Source organism: Physeter macrocephalus, chromosome 7 (genome assembly GCF_002837175.3).
Source record: "Physeter macrocephalus isolate SW-GA chromosome 7, ASM283717v5, whole genome shotgun sequence".
NCBI lineage: Eukaryota > Metazoa > Chordata > Mammalia > Artiodactyla > Physeteridae > Physeter > Physeter macrocephalus.
In genome coordinates, this window is record NC_041220.1 from 131317279 (window position 1) to 131340260 (window position 22982).

Consider the following 22982-nt stretch of genomic DNA (forward strand, 5'->3'; position numbering starts at 1 on the left):
TGGTGGCAATAGGACAACCATGTGGTTATTACAAAAAATTTCCCCATTTCTTGAATGCTTAATCACTTACCTTTTTCATGCTCCTTTGGTACATAAGTAGTCTTTTTGACTGTCTAGAAGTCACACAGGTAACAAGACCTATCCTGCTCTAAAATTTGTCTTCCTTGTTAGTTGCTTCGATTAAAACTGATTAGCCAACACTAAAATGTGGATGTTTGTAGTTAAAGTAATTTTATATAATCAGGTCATGAATTGACTCTCCTTAGAGCACACGTTTATCTTTAAGTGCTTATTTATGCCCAAAGAATCTCATTGATAGAATTTACAGTATAGACTTTAAGGAGTCTTTAGATTCTTTCATATTCTCTTTTTCTTATCTGTCTGTAGTTTGCAGTATTAGAAGGAAATTAGTACACTAATATTCCCTTAATTACTTTGATAGTTTTTCCTTTGCCCATGAGTCTTTTTGTTTTAGTTAAAATATATAGTGGGCAGAAGACTGAACATTTTGAAACCTTAACTATGGAATTCATGAATAGGTAACCTTCAGAATTTCACTATACTAAATATAACAATTAATTACACTATCATTTAGTCAACAAGAAGCTTTAAATTGCTTGTATCGCTTAAGAAGTTAGGAAAATGTGTAGTAGCTATACAAAGGTTTATCAAATGCAGTGAGACAGATTTTATACTTAAACTTTATTTTGAGAAAGCTCTTTCATTAGCAGTGATGCTGGATAAATTAATATTTGAGGCAGTGATTTGAAACTAAAAGTGTTTTGAATCACTGGTCAAACAGTTATCAGGTATACCCTGTTCTAAAGCCTAAGTATCAAGTATTAGATGGAAGTAGTGTGTATACTTAATATTTTTTATGGCTTATTTGTCAGAATTAAACAGAAGAGTGTGCATTTCACTTAAAAGCAAAAGAATTCCAATGATACTCTATCACTGGCTTTTCACTTGAGTTTTAGAAACTTGTTATTTGCCCAAACAAGTTTATTGAAGAGCTGGGGGAGCAGAAGAAAATCATTTTGGTACTCTACAAGTAATCCCTTTAAGGACAAATTAAGTCTTTCATTTATTTAATTAAAATTTAGAGTCCTTTCACAGTTTCAAAGCTTTAATGAAAATTGTGCATGTCATTAAATGATTTTATTTTGTTTTCTTCAAGCTAATAAGCACAAGTGGGTACCTCTCCACTTAGATGATGTAAGACCAGACAGTCAAGAAAGACCGGGGTCCCGGAATAGCTCAAGATGTCAACCTGAAGCAAATAAATCATCACATAACAATAGGAGAAATGACACACGAAGTAAGTAACATTCTAAGAGAAAAATGACTAATCTAGTCTTAATCTTACTATTTTAATAACTGTGTATAGTATAAACTATTTGAGAGTAAGTTGCAGACATTGTGCCCCTTTAACCCTAAATACCTTCAGAGTATGTATCGTAAGATCAGTAATACACTGTGACTATCCACAGGTAGAATTTCTCAATAATGCCCTTTACAGTTTTTTTCTCCTCTTTTCCGGGATCTAATCTGTGATCACACATTGCTTTTAGTTGTCTCTGTTAGTCTGGAATGATTCTTCTGCTTTTGTCTTTCATGACATTGATTTTTTTCTGAAGGCTATAGGACAGTAATGTGGTAGCTATACTTATACCTTTGGGTTTTCTGATGTTTCCTCATGATTGGATTTGGGTTATAAATTTTTGGCAGGAATACTGCAAAAGTTAAATGGCTTTCTTTGTAGTGTATAATTTGAAAACACATGTGGTACTGCTTTATCTTATTATTGGTGATATTAACTTTGAGCACTTGGTTAAGATGAGGTACTCCAGGTTTCTTTATTGTAAAGATACCCTTTTTCCCTTGGTAATTAACATGTAATTTGTGGAGAGAGGCTTTGAGACTGTGGGAATACCCATTTTTTCATCAGACTTTTCATATGAGCTTCAGTTTCCATTGGTGATTTTTATTCTTGCCTGGTTATTACCATGATGGTTAATAGGTAATCTTCAGAATTTCACTCTACTGGTATTTGTCTTACTGCATCATTCTTTCTATATTTATTAGCTGGCATTCCACGTAAAGAGCAGCTTCCTATTATGAGTGTGGACTAAAGGCTTATATTTTCAGTGGTTGAAATTGTTATCATGATTGTTTAATTTGATGCTCAAATTGTCCCAGAGTTGCCTGTTGGGAGCCTCTTCTGGGTGGTTTCTGGATCCTTCTTTACCATTTTTTTTTTTTTTTTTTTTTTTTGCGGTACGTGGGCCTCTCACTGCTGTGGCCTCTCCCATTGCGGACGCACAGGCTCAGTGGCCATGGCTCATGGGCCCAGCCGCTCCGCAGCATGTGGGATCCCCCCGGACCGGGGCACGAACCCGTGTCCCCTGCATCGGCAGGCGGACTCTCAGCCACTGCACCACCACGGAAGCCCCCTGGATCCTTCTTTAAAAAGTCAACTTTACTGAGTTAATAATTTTATATATTAAAGTACACTGAAATTACTGTCAAGTCCCCTAACCACGAGTCTACTTTCTGTCAGATTTGATTTATCTTTTCAGAATTTCATATAAATTGAACTGTGTAATATAAATTATACCCTCTTGTGTTCTTTTGCTCAGCGTAATGATTTTCACATTCATCAGTATTGTTCCGTATATCAGTAGTTTCTACCTCTTTATTGCATAATAGTTTTCTATTGAATGGATATTCTCCTTTATCCATTCATGTTGGTGGATATTTGGCTTGTTACCAGTTTTTGCCTGTTATGAGTAATGCCGCCATGAACATTTGTGTACAAACCTTTGTGTGGGCATATGTCTTATATTCTCGGGTAAACATCTAGGAGTGGATTGCTAGGTGGTATGGTAAACGTGTGTGTGTATATTTTTTTGCTGTGCCATGCAGCACGCGGGATGTTAGTTCTCCGACTAGGGATTGAACCCATGCCCCCTGCAGTGAAAGCGTGGAGTCGTAACCACTGGACTGCCAAGGAAGTCCCCGGTAAATGTATATTTAACGTAATAAGAAATTGCCAAATGTTTCTTTTTTTAAAAAAAATTATTTTATTTTTGGCTGTGTTGGGTCTTTGTTGCTGTGCGCAGGCTTTCTTTAGTTGCGGATATGGGGGCTGCCCTTTGTTTTGGTCCATGGGCTTCTCACGGCCGTGGCTTCGCTTTGTTGCGGAGCATGGGATCTGGGAGTGCCAGCTTCAGTAGTTGTGGTATGTGGACTCAGTAGTTGTGGCTTGTGGGCTGTATAATGCAGACTTAGTAGTTGTGGCACACGGGCTTAGTTGCTCCGTGGCATGTGGGATCTTCCCAGACCAGGGCTCGAACCTGTGTCCCCTGCATTGGCAGGCGGATTCTTAACCACTGTGCCACCAGGGAAGTCCCACCAATGTTTCTTTCCTTTGCTATATGTTAGGTCATATGTCTTGTGGAATTTCCCATATTTTGGATTTGGCTAAATGCTTTATCGTGATACTCCTTAACATGTTCCTTTGTCTTTTCTAAGTGTAACTGGTAATAATAACTAGAGGTTTGGTTAGGATCCAGTTTATTTTTGTTTTTGTTTTGGTAGGAATATTTCATAGTGTGTTTGTGTCACAGCAGTAGGAATAAAATGTCTGGGTGTCTTACTTTCAGATTGTGTTGCGGTTGAGTTGGTTCAGGTGTTGTTAGCCTTATCCATCCATCATAAGGTGTCCCATCAGGGACTTCCCTGGTGGCTCAGTGGTTAAGAATCTGCCTGCCAATGCAGGGGACACGGGTTCAAGCCCTGGTCCAGGAAGATCCCACATGCCGTGGAGCAGCTAAGCCTATGCTCCACAACTACTGAGCCTGTGCTCTAGAGCCCGTGAGCCACAACTACTGAGCCCGTGTGCCGCAACTGAAGCCCGCGTGCCTAGAGCCCGTGCTCCACAACAAGAGAAGCCACCACAGTGAGAAGCCCGCACACTGCAATGAAGAATAGCCCCTGCTCGCCACAACTAGAGAAAGCCCGCGCACCCAACACAGCCAAAAATAAGTAAATAAAATTAAATAATTATAAAAAAAATCATTCCCCAGATACATTGTTTCAGCAGGGTTTGTTCGAGTTTCAGAAAGAAGAGGACAGGAGGATATGTGGAAGCAGTTGGCTGAGCATTTGTGTTTTTTGTTTGTTTGTTTGTTTTTGGCCACCCCACGCAGCTTGTGGGATCTTAGTTCCCTGACCAGGGACTGAACCTGTGCCCTCAGCAGTGAAAGTGTTGAGTCCTAACCACTGGACCGCCAGGGAATTCCCTGAGCATTTGCTTTTATAGTTTTCTACTGAAATCTTTTAAGTCTGATAATTTTTAAGGCATATTGTCCTGTGAAAGCATTGTACAGTGAGTCCCTGTCTAATCACCATCCAGATTTAGTAACTCTGCTGTCTTTAATTCATCCATCTGCTGAATCATTTGAAAGTACCTTGCAGATATCGTGACACTTCAGCACTGATGTCCCAAGAAAATGCAGCATCTAAGAAAATCAACACTAATTCATTATATCATCTAAAATCTAGTCAGTAGTTATATTTACTCAATTGTCCACAAAATATGACTTTAAAATTCTAAAACTTACTACTGGTATCTAGTGAGTAGAGACCAAGGATAATGCTAAACATCCTACAGTACCCAGGACAGCCTCCACACTTAAGAGTTATCTGGCTCAAAATGTCAGTTATGCCATGGTTGAAAAACCCAGGTCTCTGGGATACACATACCTTTACTTATTTGATTGTTTCCAATTGTTTTTCAAAATTGAAGTGTACTTGTTTTTACTCCAGCATTATACGAAAGTTCTGTCTTGGTCAACATTTGCTATTGGGAATTCCCTGGCGGTCCAGTGGTTGGGACTCTGTGCTTCCACTGCAGGACTGCAGAGGGTACAGGTTTGATCTCGATCCTTGGTCGGGGAACTAGGATCCCTCATGCTACAAAGTACAGCCAAAAAAGAAAAAAACAAAACAGAAAAATAAAAATAATTGATGTTATGGGACCTTAAAATGTTTTTCAGACTGGGACAGATAAAAAAATACTCTTTCGTTGTCTTAATTTGCATTTCTCAAGGCCACTGAGGCTGAGCACCGTTTTTTTAATTGTCTATTTGCATTTCCTTGTTTGCCCTGCCAGTCTTTTAATGATTTTTTCCTATTTGGTTGTGGGGGGTGTATGTGTGTGTGTGTGTGTGTGTGTGTGTGTGTGTGTGTGTGTGTGTGTGTGTGAGACACAGAGAGAGAGAGAGAGAGAGGATGCGTGAGGGCATAAGAGACATTTGTATGAGTTCTATATGTATTCTGGATATAATTGCTATATTGTGCTGCAGATATCTTCTCCCAGTTTTCATTTCCTTTTTTCTTTAAAAGAAATGTCTTTTACTTAAATAGAAATACCCTTTCCTTAAAAAAATTCCTATTTGTGAAAATAAGTATTATTGTGAAAATAAGTTTGTTTTTTTTTTTAGGAGTTTTATATAGTACAAAACTCAGTTGTCTTGGAACTTCTTAAATTTTTAACAGTACAGTTTTAGCAAACGATCTAGTTATCTTTTTAGTATGTTACTTTACTTATCAGAATATCTTCTTTATATGTCAATACATAAGATGTCTTTTATGCCAGAGACATTTTGACAAATTGCTATGGAATCTCTTAAGTTTGCATCTTTCTGAAGAATGACTGGTTACTAATAACTAGTTACAAAGTGGGGAGGGGTGGTTACCACGTTTTCATAAAGATAATCATGTTTTCATAGTTGCAAATTGGAATGTATAAAAATGTTTTTATTTTAAAAAAGGTTGGAGGCATGAAAGAGAAAAGAGAGATGATCAAGATGAAGTTTCCAGTGTGAGAAGTGAGGGTGGTAATATCCGAGGTACCTTTAGAGGCCGAGGAAGAAGCCGAGGACGGGGAAGAGGACGAGGCAGAGTAAATCCGCGATGTAAGACTTGATTTTTTTTTTTTTTTTTTTTGCGGTACGCGGGCCTCTCACTGCTGTGGCCTCTCCCGTTGCGGAGTACAGGCTCCGGATGCGCAGGCTCGGCGGCCATGGCCCTAGACTTGATTTTTTGTTTTGTTACATTAGATGAACACTGAAAAAAGTGTGCAAGTTGTCTGTTTTTCCCACTATCCCATATACTGTTTTAACGGATTTTACATGTCTGATAATAAAGATGGTTTTGTATTTGTTTGTTACCCCTTGAGATACTTCACTTTGGATTTTTCTTTATAGTAACTATTTGTTGTTTTTGTTTTTCAATCCGTGATCATTTTTCTTTTTCTTTATTGCATCAAGTGAACTTCGATTATTCATATGGTTATCAAGAACATGGTGAAAGGACTGGTCAACCATTTGAAACAGAACTTAATACCAGTATGATGTATTACTATGATGATGGTACAGGCGTACAGGTGTATCCTGTGGAAGAAGCATTGCTTAAAGAGTATATTAAACGCCAAATGTAAGTCAATCAGACATAAAGAGATGGGCAGGAAAATCCGTTGCAATATCAAACTTTAACATCACTGATAATATAACACATTTTCTAAGCTGTTTATTAGTAAAATTAGAACATTTTAATAATACTTTATATTTTGTTTCTAGGAAATGTTAGTAGAGCATGTATAAAGTATTTTAAAATTTTTATTTTTGGTTCATGTTGTTATTTATATAAGACTCCTTTCTCTCTTGAGGTACTTCTCTGCTTAAAGGATATTAGTTAAAATGTCACGGCATAATATGAATGATTAAATATAAGAATATAAAACTACTTCATATATTTGAAATTGAACAAGTGAAATTTAGCTTATTTGCAAAAAAATGTTTATATTAAAATTTGCAAATGAACATAAATGGCAAAAAATGGTGATACTTCTGACTTTTATAACAGTTGGTTTCAGAATCGTAAGTTTGTTTTTTAACTTTTAAGTTCTCTTTCTTTGTGACACATATTCAAAGGAGAGTACCTAATCTTTTTCAGTTTTAGACTTTTTATTTTAGTTCTTGTAATAGTTGCTTTCTGAATATTGAACTTGAAGTTGAGGAGAATATTAGTTTGTTGTATTGTCTTTAAGCAAAAAATAACCCCTCTGCCTGTTAGTATTGTGTAGATGTTTTGCATATTTATATAGTGTGTTTATATAGTGGTGAGAAAAGTGTTTCCAAGTGATGTGCCTAACTAATTTACTGAAATTTGAACCTTTTTTTATCCTTATAAAGGGAAGGAAAAAGGCTATTTTTGAAAAGGCATAAGCATTTTTATTTTTATTTATTTTTTTTAGTTTTTTGGCTTTATTGGGTCTTCACTGCTGCGCCCAAGTTTTCTCTTGTTGTGGTGAGCGGGGGCTACTCTTTGTTGCGGTGCGCGGACTTCGCATTGCAGTGGCTTCTTTTATTGCGGAGCACAGGCTCTAGGCTCGTGGGCTTCAGTAGTTGCGGCACGCGGGGTCAGTAGTTGTGGCTCGTGGACTCTAGAGCACAGGCTTCAGTAGTTGTGGCGCACGGGCTTAGTTGCTCCGCAGCATGTGGGATCTTCCTGGACTAGGGCTCGAACCTGTGTCCCCTGCATTGGCAGGCAGATTCTTAACCACTGCACCACCAGGGAAGCCCCATAAGCATTTTTAAAACATCCACCGTTATTTTAAAAAGAAAATGGATCCTAGTCCATTAATAGAAAATAATATCTTCATCAGCATCAGCCAGGCATCTTCCTGGGATGCCTTCATGGTGGATTTGATTGGCTTACAATATGAAGCAAGTTGTTTTATTCTTGCTTCTTTTGTTACAGTTGACACAAACACTGAAGAAAAGGGCCTTTTTATGGGCAGAAAGTGCCTGGCATGTGGCTATCAACTTCAAAACACTATTCCTGTCTTCCTTTGTAACTCTTGCTGCCAGGTCCCTTCTGAGACCTGACAGTGGACATGCAACTCCATGTCAGGATAATCGGTCTCCAGTGTGTTCATACAAGTGAGGGAGGAGCATAGCTACTTCAGTGTTGACAAAATTTCTGATCATGCAGTGTAGAATCCAGAGCTGCTAAGGTAGGACATGATAATGTCCCCTAGGACACTGAACAAAGTATCAGACGTGGCATTGGGCATGACTCCTTTTTTTGTTATTATTTAGCAGCAGAGTTTTTGGCAGATACTAGAGCACCAGGTTTAGAATGGCTCTTCACTGTTACTGTTCTCTGATTAGTGGACATCTGGATTTGAGGAGTCATGCTTTTGACTTTGTGTCTTTAAGGTTTCTCAAACATAGATAGGCTTATTCATTAGGGTTTGGATTTTCCTCTTTGAGAAGTTACTGAAAAACTTCTTGTACTTCAGGAATATTATGCTAAATATTTTGAAGTAGGAGGCTTAACTGTATTATGGATGGTTGAGTTCTTAAAATCATTTTTTTTTTTTTTTTTTTTTGCGGTATGTGGGCCTCTCACTGTTGTGGCTTCTCCCGTTGCGGAGCGCAGGCTCCGGATGCGCAGGCTCAGCGGCCATGGCTCACGGGCCCAGCCGCTCCGCGGCATGTGGCATCTTCCCAGACTGGGGCACGAACCCGTGTCCCCTGCATCAGCAGGCGGACTCTCAACCACTGCGCCACCAGGGAAGCCCTCTTAAAATCATTTTAACTGAAAATGTATGTTAATAATTTGACATTTTTGATGTCAGGATATTAAAAATGGAAGATCTTGATTATTTTTAACTGGGGCAGTCTCTTGGCATTCAGATTTAGACATACGTATGTTTGCAGCCCGTTAGAAGTTTTAAAAAGTGTATACTATAGGTAATAGAGATTTATGAATTTATTTAGATACTGTGTTTCTCACAGAGTACTAGATTAAAAAGGCATCTTACTAATTATTCAGAGAAGTTTCTAAGAACACTTTTAACTTGTGTTTAAATCAGATGTCTTAATGTCTGAAAATTTTGAATTTATGTGTATGTATTATGTGCCTACTGCATTTTAGCCACTGTGAAAGGGCTTTTGAAGTGTAACAGAAAGCAGAACAGATGTATTATGTGCCCACCACATGCCAGGCACTGTGAAAAGGGCTTTTGAGGCATAACAAAAATCACAATGTTAATTTTTTCAAGACTTCAATTATTTTCTTCAGCGTTTAAGAAGAGTAAATGATTTACTAGTGTTACTGCGATGTCAGTTGTATTTCACTGATCTAAGGGAGCTTTGCACTTTGATAGTTGGATAAATATCAGAGTATAAAGAAGCAACTTGGGTATTTACATTTCTAAAATAAGACATTTTTCCCACCCAGTGAAAGGTAGCTCAAAACCAGTTTTCAGTTGTAGGTGATTATTTCTTCAAAGTTAGAATTTGACCTAAATAATTCAAGGGTATCTTGAGTTACCCAATCTTACTCCCAAATATACGAGCTGGTGTGCTTTCTTATCATTTGCCACCCTTCTTTGAAAACTTGCTCTGTGATTTGGAAACAGTATAGGATTTTTAAACTGTAAGCCATATCATTTGATGTCATGTATTTCTTTTGTATTATTCTTTTCTACATTTCCCCCTATTTATCCTCTTCTGTTTTTCTAGAATCTTGTTCTCGTTTTTTTTATATGCAGGCTGTAATTTAAACATGTGTTTCTCAAATGCCATTATTATATGTATTCATATTATCTTTATATTTTGGAACTTGTAGTTGTTGATCATACAGTTTGTTCATTTACACGTCTCTCTATACTTTCCTAGAGAGAAGATTAAGGTGTATATTTTTTGCCCATGTATATACCTCATGGTGTTGCAGATATTCTTTGTTTAACTGTATTCTGTTCACTTTTAACGTCTTTTATAGTTCTGCCTCTCGAAGGGGGGAGATAGTGAACCATTCAAGTATAAAATTGTGTGCATCTGTGCCCACATATTCACTCAGTTTTTACTAAGCATTGTGCTGAATGCTAGGGTTCAGAACTATTAAACAATGTCAGTACCCTGCCAATTTAGAAAACAAACTAATCTACTCTGTAAACTTGACAAAGAATACTTCCAATATACCATTATTTTCAGTGATGGGAAAAAGTTGGAAGGCAGTCTGTTGATGTGTTTAACTTTGTTATTTAGTGTTTACATGAAGCAAGTTAAAGTAGCTTTTTAAAAAAATTTTTTTAAATTTAAAAAAAATTTTTATTTTTAAAATTTTATTTTTTATTTAAAAAAATTTTTTTAAATTAATTAATTTTTTAAAAGTAGCTTTGAAATGAAATTTTTCACTTAATTGACTCATTAAAAAGTTAATTATTGAACTGTTTTAAAGTATGGTTAATTGTTTATACCTGGGTAAAGCTGATCTAACAAAGAAGTACATTTTGGGGAAGATAGTATTCTAAATTTCTTTCTACCTGTGTAAGAGAAATTACTAACAGTAGGTTTTTGTTGTTATTATATTTACCCTATGTATGTTGTGTTAAATGTATATAATGTTGTTAATAAATCAAAATAGTTTTATAGCAATTGATATTATAAGCCATAGACATTTTAATATTCTGTGGAATAAATTGATGAAATTTATATTTACTTCTTTATTTCTTTTTTCAGTGAATATTACTTCAGTATAGAAAACTTGGAACGGGACTTCTTTCTTAGGAGAAAGATGGATGAGCAAGGTTTCTTGCCTATTTCCCTGATTGCTGGTTTCCACCGTGTTCGGGCTCTCACTACAAACCTTAATCTCATTTTAGAGGTAATTTTTCATACACAAAACAGTCTGTACTTTAGTTATGCTGTGAACCTAAAACTGCTCTAAAAAATAAAGTCTATTAAACAATTTTAAGGAAAAAGCAAAAACAATCTGTAGTTACCTAAGGCTTAGACTGTATCTCAAGGCTTTTTTGCTATTTTATAAAACCCAAATAGATGTCTGACCCCTCAAAGGATTACTTAATGATGTTTCCACCTATTTTTAACTTGATCCTTCTTAGATGGGTTGAACCCCAACACAAACTTGAACACTCTTGGGTGTTCTTGGTCCTTTAGTCTTCAGGTTGCTGTAAAATAGCATGTATTAAATTATTAAATTAAAATTTAAATTAAATTAAATTTAAATATTGAGAATTTTTCCTGTACAAAGAGGGCTAATTTAAAAGTCTTTCTAGTTGTGTTCTTTATTTTTGTTTTTAATAAATTTATTTTATTTATTTATTTTTGGCTGCACTGGGTCTTTGTTGCTGTGTGCGGGCTTTCTCTAGTTGCGGCAAGCGGGGGCTGCTCTTCGTTGCAGTACATGGGCTTCCCATTGTAGTGGCTTCTCTTGTTGTGGAGCACGGGCTCTAGGCGTGCGGGCTTCAGTAGTTGTAGCACATGGGCTCAGTAGTTGTGGCTCACAGGCTCTAGAGCGCAGGCTCAGTAGTTGTGGCGCACGGGCTGAGTTGCTCCACGGCATGTGGCATCTTCCCGGACCAGGGCTTGAACCCGTGTCCCCTGCAGTGGCAGGCGGATTCTTAACCACTGTGCCACCAGGGAAGCACGGGAACGGATATTTAAAAAAAATTAAAAAAAAAATTTTGTGTTACCATTATGGTTAGCATTATTAATACATAGTGACTGATTTTTTTTTTGTAGAGTTTATATATTTATTTTTGGCTGCGTTGGGTCTTTGCTGCTGTGCACGGGCTTCCTCTAGTTGCGGTGAGCAGGGGCTACTCTTCGTTGTGGTGCGTGGGCTTCTCATTGTGGTGGCTTCTCTTGTTGTGGAGAATGGACTCTAGGTACAGGGGCTTTGGTAGCTGTGACACACAGACTCTAGAGCGCAGACTTAGTAGTTGTGGTACACAGGCTTAGTTGCTCTGCGGCACGCGGGATCTTCCCAGACCGGGGCTCGAACCCTGCGCTGGCAGGTGGGCTCTTAACCACTGCGCCACCAGCGAAGTCCCCACAGTGACTGATTTACAATAAGAAATAATACTACTGTGAAACATAGAAACACATAAGCATAGTGCATAGTGATTTAGAATAGCATAGGTCTGAATTCACTTAACATTCATTATGTACCTGCCACTTATTACAGTGGGAAAGATGTCTTTTTTTCCCTTAAGAAGGTAAGGCTTCATTAGGCTTTGCAGTATAAACATACTGATTTAGAGCATGGACTTTAGAACCTGCCTACATATCCTCCTAACTCTGTGACTTCAGGCAGTGTCCTGAGACTTCTGTAAAGTGGAAATTGTTACAACAATACATACTTCATAGGGTTGTTATGAGTATGAAATGTGTAATGGCAGTGTCTGTCATACACAGTAAGCTCTAAATAAGAATTTCCTGTTACTGTTAGTCTTCAAGGATATCCTTCTGTTGATTACTCCTTTTATCTTCATTTCTACCAGCTTTTTCCTATATGTATTTTTTTAAAAAATATATTTATTTATTTATTTTTGGCTGAGTTGGGTCTTCGTTGCCGCGCACGGGCCTTCTCTAGTTGTGGCTAGCGGGGGCTGCTCTTCACTGCGGTGCACGGCCTTCTCATTGCAGTGGCCTCTCCTGTTGCAGATCATGGGCTCTAGGCGTGCGGGCTTCAGTAGTTGAGGCTCAAGGTCTCTAGAGCACAGGCTCAGTAGTTGTGGCGCACGGGTTTAATTGCTCTATGGCATGTGGGATCCTCCTGGACCAGGGCTGGAACCCGTGTGCCCTGCATTGGCAGGTGGATTCCCAACTGCTTCGCCACCTGGGAAGCCCTCCCATATGTATTTGAATATGCTTAAGTCTTAACTGTCTTGAAAAAACTATCAAAAGAAGCAAAATATATTTTAGCTAACACCCGTATCTGCTCTGGTTGAGTTTGTCTACACAGCTAAACTTACTGAATCTGTTTCCTCCTCTCCCATTTGTTTTTCTCACCTTACTGCACTCTTATTCTTTCTTTTGTTTTTTTTTACTTTGATACATATGTATATTGTAATATGATGGCTATTGCAGCGTTATCACTTAACATAGTTATAGTACAATATAATAGAAATAATAGAAAATAATAGGAAAAGAACCCTCAGACACCCAGAAATGTTGACTGTATACTGTAACTCATTGTTTAGGAGTTCAAGATAACCAAGATTTGGTTTTAGTAAAAATATGTCTAACTCCGTCTAGATCTTTTCCTTAATTTGTGTATGCTGTGAGGCTTTTAAGTTTTTGTATGAGTCTTTTAAGTCCTGAGTCACAACTTTCCCCCTTTCTGTTTTCTTTATTTTCTTCTTGAGTTTTTTTTGTTTTTTTCAGTAGGGAATTAATTCCCTGTGATTAAAGATTCAAAGCATATATAGTGAAAAATTTCCTTCTCATCTTTCACCAACAGTGAACTAGTTAAACCTTCCTTGGTGTGGCAAGTAGTGTTACTTCTTTTTTGTGTATTCTTCCTGAGACAGTTCATGTTTTACTATATATACTGTTATACCCTTTCCTTTTATAAAAACAGCATATATTGGAAGATCATTCAATAGCTATATATAAAGAACTTTGAATTTTTTCCTGAAAATTTTTCTTTAAATTGAGACATAACTTATACATTGTATATTAGAAGTTATAAGATGAAGAATGACTTTCCCCTATGTACATACTTGTGTTAACTGCTACACGGATTAAGATAGAACAGTTTCAACATCCCAGGGAGCTCCCTTGTACTCCCTCCTAGTCTGAATCACTGTTCTCCTCAAACTAGTTGCTTTTCAGAGAGGTCCCTCATCTTGTTTTTTAAACATTACATAATCAAAGTTATTTGAAATCTTTTATATCTGACTTTTGCTTGTTATTTCTGTAATGCTTATCCATGTTGTTGTTGTGTGTGGCAGTTGTTTATTTTTCATTTTGCAGTAGTATTCAATTGTATGAATATAACTCTTTTCAGGGTCCTCTTAATAGACATTTGGGTTCTTTACAGCTTAAATATGTGACTGTTGTGAACATTATTATTGTACATATTTTTGGATGGACATACTTATTTTTCTGTGAAATTGATGGGTAACAGGTTATGTGCGTGTGTGTGTGTGTATGTGTATACAAACATATATATATATATATATATATATACGAGCTTAGCTTTTGTAAATACTGCTAAACGTTTTTCCAAGATATTGAACTAATTAAAACTACTGCTGTTCAGAGTTTGACTTGCTTCACATACCAGCGAACACTGTTGGTGGTCTTTTTCCAAAACATTTTGAAAAACTTAAGCCCATAGCAAAGTTTTAAGGTGATTTTTCTTTTTCTTTTTCTTTTCAAAATTCAGGTGTAAATAACATGATGTAAAATGCAGGGCTATTAGGTGTTCAGTTTGAGTTTTGAAAATTGTATAAGCCTGCTCCAAACAAGATATAGTTAATTACTCTAAAAACTTCCTTAGTGGCCCTTTGCAGTCAGTCCCCCATCCCCTCACCCTTTGCCCCGCCAAACCAAAGCACTTTTCTGATTCTGTTACCAGCTATTTATTTTGTCTTTTCTTTACATTTGTGTAAATAGAGTTCTTCTGTCTCCTGACTCTTTTTCATTTGTAGTTTTTGAAATTCATCCATGTTGTTGCAAGATCTGGATGTTGGGTATACTGCTTTGCTACTGGGGTGTCATTGCTTCTAGAACATTCAGTGGACAAAACTAGGAAAATACATTAAAAAAATACACATATCAGCAACTCAAACCCTTTACTGTAAGATTCTTCCTTATTTCCTTCATTCCATATTTCAGACTCTCTTCTCTTTCAGTGAGTATCCTGATTCCCATCAAAAGAGTTTGTTTTTAAATAATTTTAATACTAATTTTAAAGTAATGTCCAGTTACAGAAAATATACTTACTTGAGAAGTAAGTATGATACTAATATTAAGGGCATACAAATGTAAGATACTTAAAGTAATACATATAATGTGTTCTCCAACTAAAATATAGCAAGTTTTAATCTTTATAAGTTAACAGTTTGTATGTTGAGTTTTTATATTTGTATTTTTCCTAGTTTTTAAAGGTGTGAGTATCCTTGAATTTCAGGGAAGATTCAGATCAGTAAGGCTGTAATTTTTATTTGGAAGAAATTTTGTTCTAGTTTTATTTTATCCTTAAGTTACAGCAAGCTATTTTTGAGAGCTACCATATCCTAGTGGCTGAGAGTTTTCGTGTTGGACAGATAATAAATGGTTTGAGTCCTGGTATTGCCTCATACTAAGTTCATAACCTTTATCAAGTTACTTTATTTCTTTGAGCCTCAATTTCCTCATCTGTGAAACCTACTTTACACTTACAAGGTATTATGAGGAATCTCTGCATGTGTGTGTTTATTATTCAGTAATCGTGGTATTTATTACAATAATTAAATATAATGCCTAAATTTTATTTGGTGATATTATATTAAGGGAAAACTAAAGGAAATAGGAGCGGAAAAAATTGTCAATAAAAAATTATAGTAGTTTGCTTCAAGTTGATGCAATACTCCTTAATTGAAAATTTGGTTTTCACAATTAGAATAATTTGCTACATGTTAAATCAGGATATTTGTTACTTTACAGGGGCAAATTATTTTAAAATCTGTTCTGTTCCTGGATATTCTGAGAAATATATTACATTAACTGTAATACCCTATGCTGATGTCAGACTTAAAAAATGTTTAGGTTATTAGAAGTATAGGAGGTACAATTAAATTTTTTGAATGAATGTTCTTTAATAACTCAAAATTCCTATTTATAGGCACTGAAAGATAGCACAGAAGTGGAAATTGTGGACGAGAAAATGAGGAAAAAGATAGAACCAGAAAAATGGCCAATTCCGGGCCCTCCTCCACGTAGTGTGCCACAAACAGACTTCTCTCAACTGATTGATTGCCCGGAGTTTGTACCAGGCCAAGCCTTTGGTTCACATACAGGTAACAGCTTTTCTTGTAGAGCAAACAGCATAACAGTGGGCTATTTAGTCCAATTTACCTATCCTTTTTAAAGTTTATATAGATTCATTAGAAAATTAAAGATAACCCAGTGACTTAACGATGCTTTAAATTCTATTTGTATTGCCTCCCGCAGAAAGTTATAAATTAAATAGGGATTTAAGAATTATGGGAGGAGCTCTGCTCTATTTATTCTTAACTTATTTGTCTACTTTGTCACATGTGGAGTTTCTCCCTATCTTCTTAATTTTACTAAATGATTATAGATGTATTCTGCCAGTTTTCCCCTTGTAAGATTGGAATAGTCTAAAAGTCTTATACTCAAGAGTGGGGGTAGCCTTCCTTTAATTTTTTTCTTATGTGCTTCAACTTTGTCTTGAAATGACAAGATGACCTATATTCTAAATCAGAATTGGGGATCTCTTATGAAGTTATTATAATTATATATTAAAGAATTGGTGGTATTTAGAATTTCCAAAAATTGCATTAATGTTAAGAATTTTTTCCTGGATCATTTTTAAGACATTCCCTCTTGGGAAAAAATATGTGTGCTTAAACTTTTTTCAGTCAGGGTGATGATCTACTGATGCTCTTGGATGTCATTTGATCGGAATATGCAGAGGAATAGGTGACTCACTGAAATATCATTATAAACATTGGAACAAATCGTCTGCAGAAATGAAAGCGACCAGACTTCTGTGCAAGAATGTCTACTCCCAGCTCCTGTGGAGGAGGTTGGGCCAACACTACAATGGAGATAAACACCTTTGTGATGATGATGAAAGACAGACCAGAGGACTGCTGTTGTTTTTATAGGAGCTGCCCATTTGTTTGTAATTAGCCTGGGCTGCATGTGCTACATTTTTTCACGGTGGGGAAGTTAATTATCATTCTGGAAATATTGCAAGATTCTGTCTTTTTCCTTCCAGACTTATGTACTTGTATCCAGATCAATAAAGCAGAAATAGAGAGGCTTGAGTGGAATTTCTCAGATTGTTAGGTCCTTTGCTATTTGATTTGCTCTTCACAGTATAGTGTACATTGTATAATTCACATGTTGTCATAGTGTTTCGCATGGACTGTAAGATTTATTAATGTGGACACTAAGGGATAAGAAACTTAAGAAACGAACGAGAGTATGTTGTTTTTTACTCTTCAGAATGTATTTTTGATATACCAGTGTAGGGACCTCCCATCAATAAAGCACTGATGGACAGTCTCACAGATATTTTTATTTAGTGTTTCTTTGATTGTCAGCCCTCTGTGCCTCTACACCTAGCAAGCAACTTGGGCAGGTGTTTTAAAAGTTGAAGAACTTCAAGTGACACTTTTTAGGTTTTTTTAAAAAAAGAATACAATGTCTGATGGTAAGTTAGATTAAGTTATTGTGTAAACTTGGGGTCCAAGATGACATTTTTAACCGTCTTATGAACAGGCATTAGGTCAGTTGTTAAATAGAAAATACTTTTTCCACAGGGTAGCTAAGATAGGTCAGTCAAGTTGGTGATGCCTGTCCATTAACCATTTATGCATTATTAATAAAATTACAAGAATAAAATCACAATGTTTGTACATTTTTGTGTTTTTTAAAAAATATGTACTCATTTATATGCACATACATATTGCCTGAACAAACTTTTTGGCCAACCCAATATAAGTACATGTATTGTGAATATTGTGAAACATATAACTTCATGGTGGAAACATTATTCAAGCTTAAAGAGCAATTAGAGATGATTATATCATAAACTTAAGTAGGTATTTAAAAATTCAATTTCTCGGTTAAAAATAGTAGATACTAATTTCTCTACCTTGTGCCAGATACTGTTCTAATCGTATATACATGAACTATGCATACAAATTTAGTTAATTCTCCCAGTTACTAGTGGTGGTTCCTAGTCTACTTTTAAAGCTTTATTTACTGCATGAATAGAGTTGATTCATAGTATTAGGAATAGGGTTCTCTAGAGTTATTGTTTTTTTCATTCCTATAACTTCAATATTAATACTGACAGCCCAAACCTTTTCACGCGTACTATTTTTTGGATCAGTTGATGACATGTACCACTAAGTTGTAGAGCAGCAGTGTCCAATAGAAATATTACGTTTGCCACACATGTAATCCTAATAATTTTTAATAGCATTAAAAGCTGTAAAACAAATGAAATTAATTTTAATATACCCAAATATTATGACATTAATATAAAAATGATGAACCATTGTTATTTTTGTACCAAGTGTTTGAAGTCTGCTATGTATTTTACACTTATCCTGAGCACATTTCAGCACTAGCCACATTTCAAGTGCTTTGTAGCTCCACAAGGCTAGTGGCTATTGTATTGAACAGTGCAGTTTTAGAGCGTTTTCTGTTATGAATCATTATACTTCTTTTTAAAGCGATATAGTAATCTGGTGGTTGAAGCCTGGATCTGTGTGTCCATGGAGAAGATAATAAATCCATCTGATTCTTGTATGTAGTAGATGAAAGTAAAATCTGGGAATACTCTCTCAAACTCACTCCTGGAATGTGCCTTTGCATTTTCATTTAGTAAGTTAGAAGGATTGTTGGTGTTCATTTATTTCAACTTTCTCTCTGTAGTATTCAACTTTGCAATATTTTCAGGGAATTGGCTTTAAGGAGTAAATAATGTTTAGAAGTTTACGGTATAAATTTGTTTTTAAAACACTTTTTGTCCAAAGCAACTTCATATTGCATTATAACTTAAATATTCTTCGACTTCTGAAAAATAAATTTATAAAGGAATTGATTTGTATTTTATAGAGCATATAATTACTTTGATTAAAAGTGTGGAGAAAGGCATTTTTAATTCCAGCAGAGTTGTAAAATTATTTATTATTACCAGGGCATTGCACTTGAATGATGTGACATTCTAGTCTTCACAGTATTCACTGTGAGCCAAGGGCCAAACTGCTTTTAGGTAAACCTTGTTAAGCAAAGGAGATGAGAAAAGTATGAGTATTGGCCGCCTTAGTATAGATCCTAGCAGAACAATGAAGGATTGATTTTGCCTTGAATAAAATACGAATTTTATTTGCTTAGCAGCATTTAAGATTCCTTAATTTCATTACAATTAATGAATCTAAGGTTTCACAGAGAATTGACTCCCAAATAGATGTATTGTCATAATTAGGAAGTGACTTGCATTGATATCCTTGAGAAGTTTGAATGAATGTGTCTGCATAAGGGTTGATAACATTCCTGTTATTATTCATTGGCTTCACTCGAATACATCTTACAAAGCCCTTTGGGTTTGAAAATCATTGAAAGATTATAAATGAGATTGATTTATCATGTTTTTGTGAAGAAAGAAAACGCCCAAGTAAAGAAAAAATGTGTGTTATAAGTAAGAAAACCATTATTTTAACTGTAGAACTAACTTAAAATTTTAGAGTCTGCCCCAAATTCTCCAAGGATTGGAAGTCCACTGAGCCCAAAGAAAAACACTGAAACAAGTAATCTTCAAGCAATGTCTAGAGATTTGTCTGCCAGTTTGCCCGACTTGGACTCAGAACCTTGGATAGAAGTAAAAAAGAGACATCGTCCATCCCCAGTGAAATTGAAGGTAAGTTGTTATGACCCAGGTGAAGTGTGATATATTTTTTTTTTAGAAATTTTTAAAAAATATTTATTTATTTTTGGCTGTGTTGGGTCTTCGTTGCTGTGCGTGGGCTTTCTCTAGTTGCGTCGAGTGGGGGCTACTCTTCATTGCGGTGCACGGGCTTCTCAATGTGGTAGCTTCTCTTGTTGCGGAGCCTGGGCTCTAGGTGCGTGGGCTCAGTAGTTGTGGCTCACAGCCTCTAGAGCACAGGCTCAGTCGTTGTGGTGCACGGGCTTAGTTGCTCTGCGGCATGTGGGATCTTCCCAGACCAGGGCTCAAACCCGTGTCCCCTGCATTGGCAGGCGGATTCTTAACCACTGCTACAGCAGGGAAGTCCGAAGTGTGATATATTCTGAGTGGAGTGTAAGGCCACTGTTTTTGAGGTACATATATAAATTTGGAAAAGTTTTAAGAAAAATTGGAACCATTGCCCTTCGGTAAAGCTTATGGGTTACTAAGTAGTTGAAAATAAATAATATTGTGTCATTTTAAAAAATTTATCTTATTTCTGAATATGATTTAAGAATATTTCGCTTTAACCTTTTTTACTTGAAATTAGTTTATATTTGAATAATATTTCAGTTTTGTTAAAGCTGAGAAAATTTTTCTAAATTTTGAATTTATAACTGCCATATTATTTGTAACCTTGTTAATTATTTGTAAAATTCTTTTACATGTAATTATTTGTAAACGATACATGTCTGGTTTATATATATGTTTTGATGATTGTACAGTAAGAAAGGAAAACAATAAATTTCTTGCGGGCACACAAGGGAGTGAGAGAATCGTGGTTAGGGAGCAATAGGAGAGTTTCTTGTTGTAGAACTGCTGTATTTTTGACTGGTGGTTGGATACATGAACTTCAAATGTGATAAAAATTGTTCTGATCTAAACCACAAACACAGAGTACAAGTAGAATGGAAATCCTAGGAAGACTGATGGGTAACATCAGTGTTTATCTTGTGATAGTCTACTATAGTTTTACAGTATGTTAACATTGGAGGAAACTGAGTAAAAAGTACACGAGATTTCTATTTTCTTTTTTTTTTGGCCGTGCTGTGCAGCATGTGGGATCTTAGTTCCCCGACCAGGGATTGAACCAGTGCCCCCTGCATTGGGAGCGTGGAATCTTAACCACTGGACCACCAGCGAAGTCCTCGAGATTTTTATTTCTTATAACTGTGTGTGAATGTACGACTATCTCAAAGTAAAAAAGTTTACTAAAAATAAACTTGGAAGTATTCAAATAATTTCAATATTCAAAGTAAGCTCTAAAAGGAATAGGTCACTAAAAATAATTGGGCCCAGATGTGGGAAGAATGAAGAAGGCTATCATATTACAGATTATTATGAGTAGAGCTCTTTATTCCTAAGATAAAAGCATGAAGAAAGGAAGCACGAAGGATTTAAGCATGGTTCTTCATTGGAGGAATGGAGAGGGCGTTGATATTTTACCTCAGCATAGGATGTTTGGCAATGTCTGGAGACAATTTTTTTTTTAATAGGTAAATTTATTTATTTTTTAATTTATTTGTTTGTTTATTTATTTATTTATTTATGGCTGTGTTGCGTCTTCATTGCTGTGCGCGGGCTTTCTCTAGGTGCGGCAGGCTGGTGCTACTCTTCGTTGTGGTGCGCGGGCTTCTTTCTCATTGCTGTGGCCTCTCGTTGCAGAGCACGGGCTCTAGGCACGCAAGCTTCAGTAGTTGCAGCACGCGGGCTCAGTAATTGTGGCACGTGGGCTCTAGAGCTCAGGCTCCGTAGTTGGGGCGCATGGGCTTAGTTGCTCCGCGGCATGTGGGATCGTCCCAGACCAGGGCTTGAACCCGTGTCCCCTGCATTGGCAGGTGGATTCTTAATCACTGCGCCACCGGGGAAGCCCCTGGAGACAATTTTTGGTTGTTAAAACTGAGAGAGTGCTTCTGCATCTTGTGAATGAAGGCCAGGGATGCTGCTAAACATCCTACAGTGCACAGGACAGCCACCCACCCCGCCCTCTGCCACCACACACACACCCTAAGGAACTATCAAGCCCAACATGTCAGTAATGCTGAGTTTGAAACCCTGATTAAAGATAACTTTTTAATTTTTTTATTTACCATTAAAAAAAATTGAAGTACAGTTTATTTACAATGTTGTGTTAGCTTCAAGTGGTACAGCAAAGTGGTTCAGTTATACATATATGTATATCTGTATATACCTATTCTTTTGCAGATTTTTTCCATTATAGGCTATTACAAGATATTGAATATACTTCCCTGAGCTCTACAGTAGGTCCTTGTTGTTTATTTTATACATAGTGGTGTGTGTATGTTAATTCCACACTCCTGATTTACACCCCCCCCCACTATCCTGTAGTAACCATAAGTTTTCTATGTCTGTGAGTCTATTTCTGTTTTGTAAATAAAGATAATTTTTACTTAGCAATGGTAGTTAAACACATCATACTAAAATGTTACCAAGAGGTTTCCTTCCTTGGGGCATTTTAAAAACCTAGAGCAGCTTCTCAAAATAAGATTTTCTAAAGATCCTGATTAATTTGTATATTTGTCATGGCAAACCTGGATAATGAGGGAGGATCATATCCTGGGCTCATTGACAGAAACTTGAACCATATTTCATTTATACCAAGATCTATGTTTTTTCCTTCATGTTAAAAAAAAAAACCTCCACATTTAAACATTTCTTTTAAAATAATGTCTTAAAATTGATAGCATCTTTGATTTGATGAAAACAGTTTTTTCAAGGGTTAGTTGGATTTTACTGTATAGGGCCAGCAAATTGGTGATGGAGTGTGGTTTTCAAAACGGAAAGAGAATTGTATAATATCTAGGACCTTACAGTTTCATGGCCAAATAATATTGGTACCATTAGTAAGACCTGAAATGTATTCCAGTACTACAGAGTGAGGGCTTGGACTGGAGGAAAGATGACAGTAGGTTCATCAGAGATACCTGCTGAGGTAGGTTAGTTATTGACAACATACTTTTATTTATGTATGTATGTATGGTATTTCAGAGATACCTGCTGAGGTAGGTTAGTTATTGACAACATACTTTTATGTATGTGTGTACGTATGTATGTATCTATCTACCTACTTACCTACCTACCTATCTGCGCTGGGTCTTAGTTGCGGTAAGTGGGATCTTCACTCTTCGTCGCATTATGCAGGATCTTTAGTTGCGGCATGCCGGATCTAGTTCCCTGATGAGGGATCGAACCTGGGCCCACTACACTGGGAGCATGGAGTCTTAGCCACTGGACCACCAGGGAAGTCCTGTCAACATACTTTTTAAAAAATGATCTTTTTAAAATAGACGTTCTAGAGTGGGTATAGAAATCTTGGTCAGATTTCATTTTCCCCTAGAAATCTTTTTTTTTTTTTTTTTTTTTTTTTGTGGTACGCAGGCCTCACACTGTTGTGGCCTCTCCCGTTGCGGGGCACAGGCTGCGGG

The 22982-nt window shown here is 36.5% G+C and overlaps 1 protein-coding gene across 11 annotated transcripts in view; it reads left to right on the forward strand.

Moving 5' to 3' along the window:
- The window catches only part of LARP1B (La ribonucleoprotein 1B), a 149036-nt gene that overhangs the window by 21180 nt on the left and 104874 nt on the right, over window positions 1-22982 (forward strand). For 10 of the 11 annotated variants that reach the window (XM_028492277.2, XM_028492279.2, XM_028492282.2 and 7 more), the window contains exons 5-10: window positions 1178-1318; window positions 5838-5981; window positions 6336-6501; window positions 10599-10743; window positions 15715-15889; window positions 19319-19491. In XM_028492277.2, the coding sequence (XP_028348078.1) occupies window positions 1178-1318; window positions 5838-5981; window positions 6336-6501; window positions 10599-10743; window positions 15715-15889; window positions 19319-19491 (944 nt within the window). Of the gene's footprint in view, window positions 1-1177; window positions 1319-5837; window positions 5982-6335; window positions 6502-10598; window positions 10744-15714; window positions 15890-16474; window positions 16713-19318; window positions 19492-22982 lie in introns of those variants that run through there. The other variant, XM_024119370.3, reaches the window with a different exon arrangement.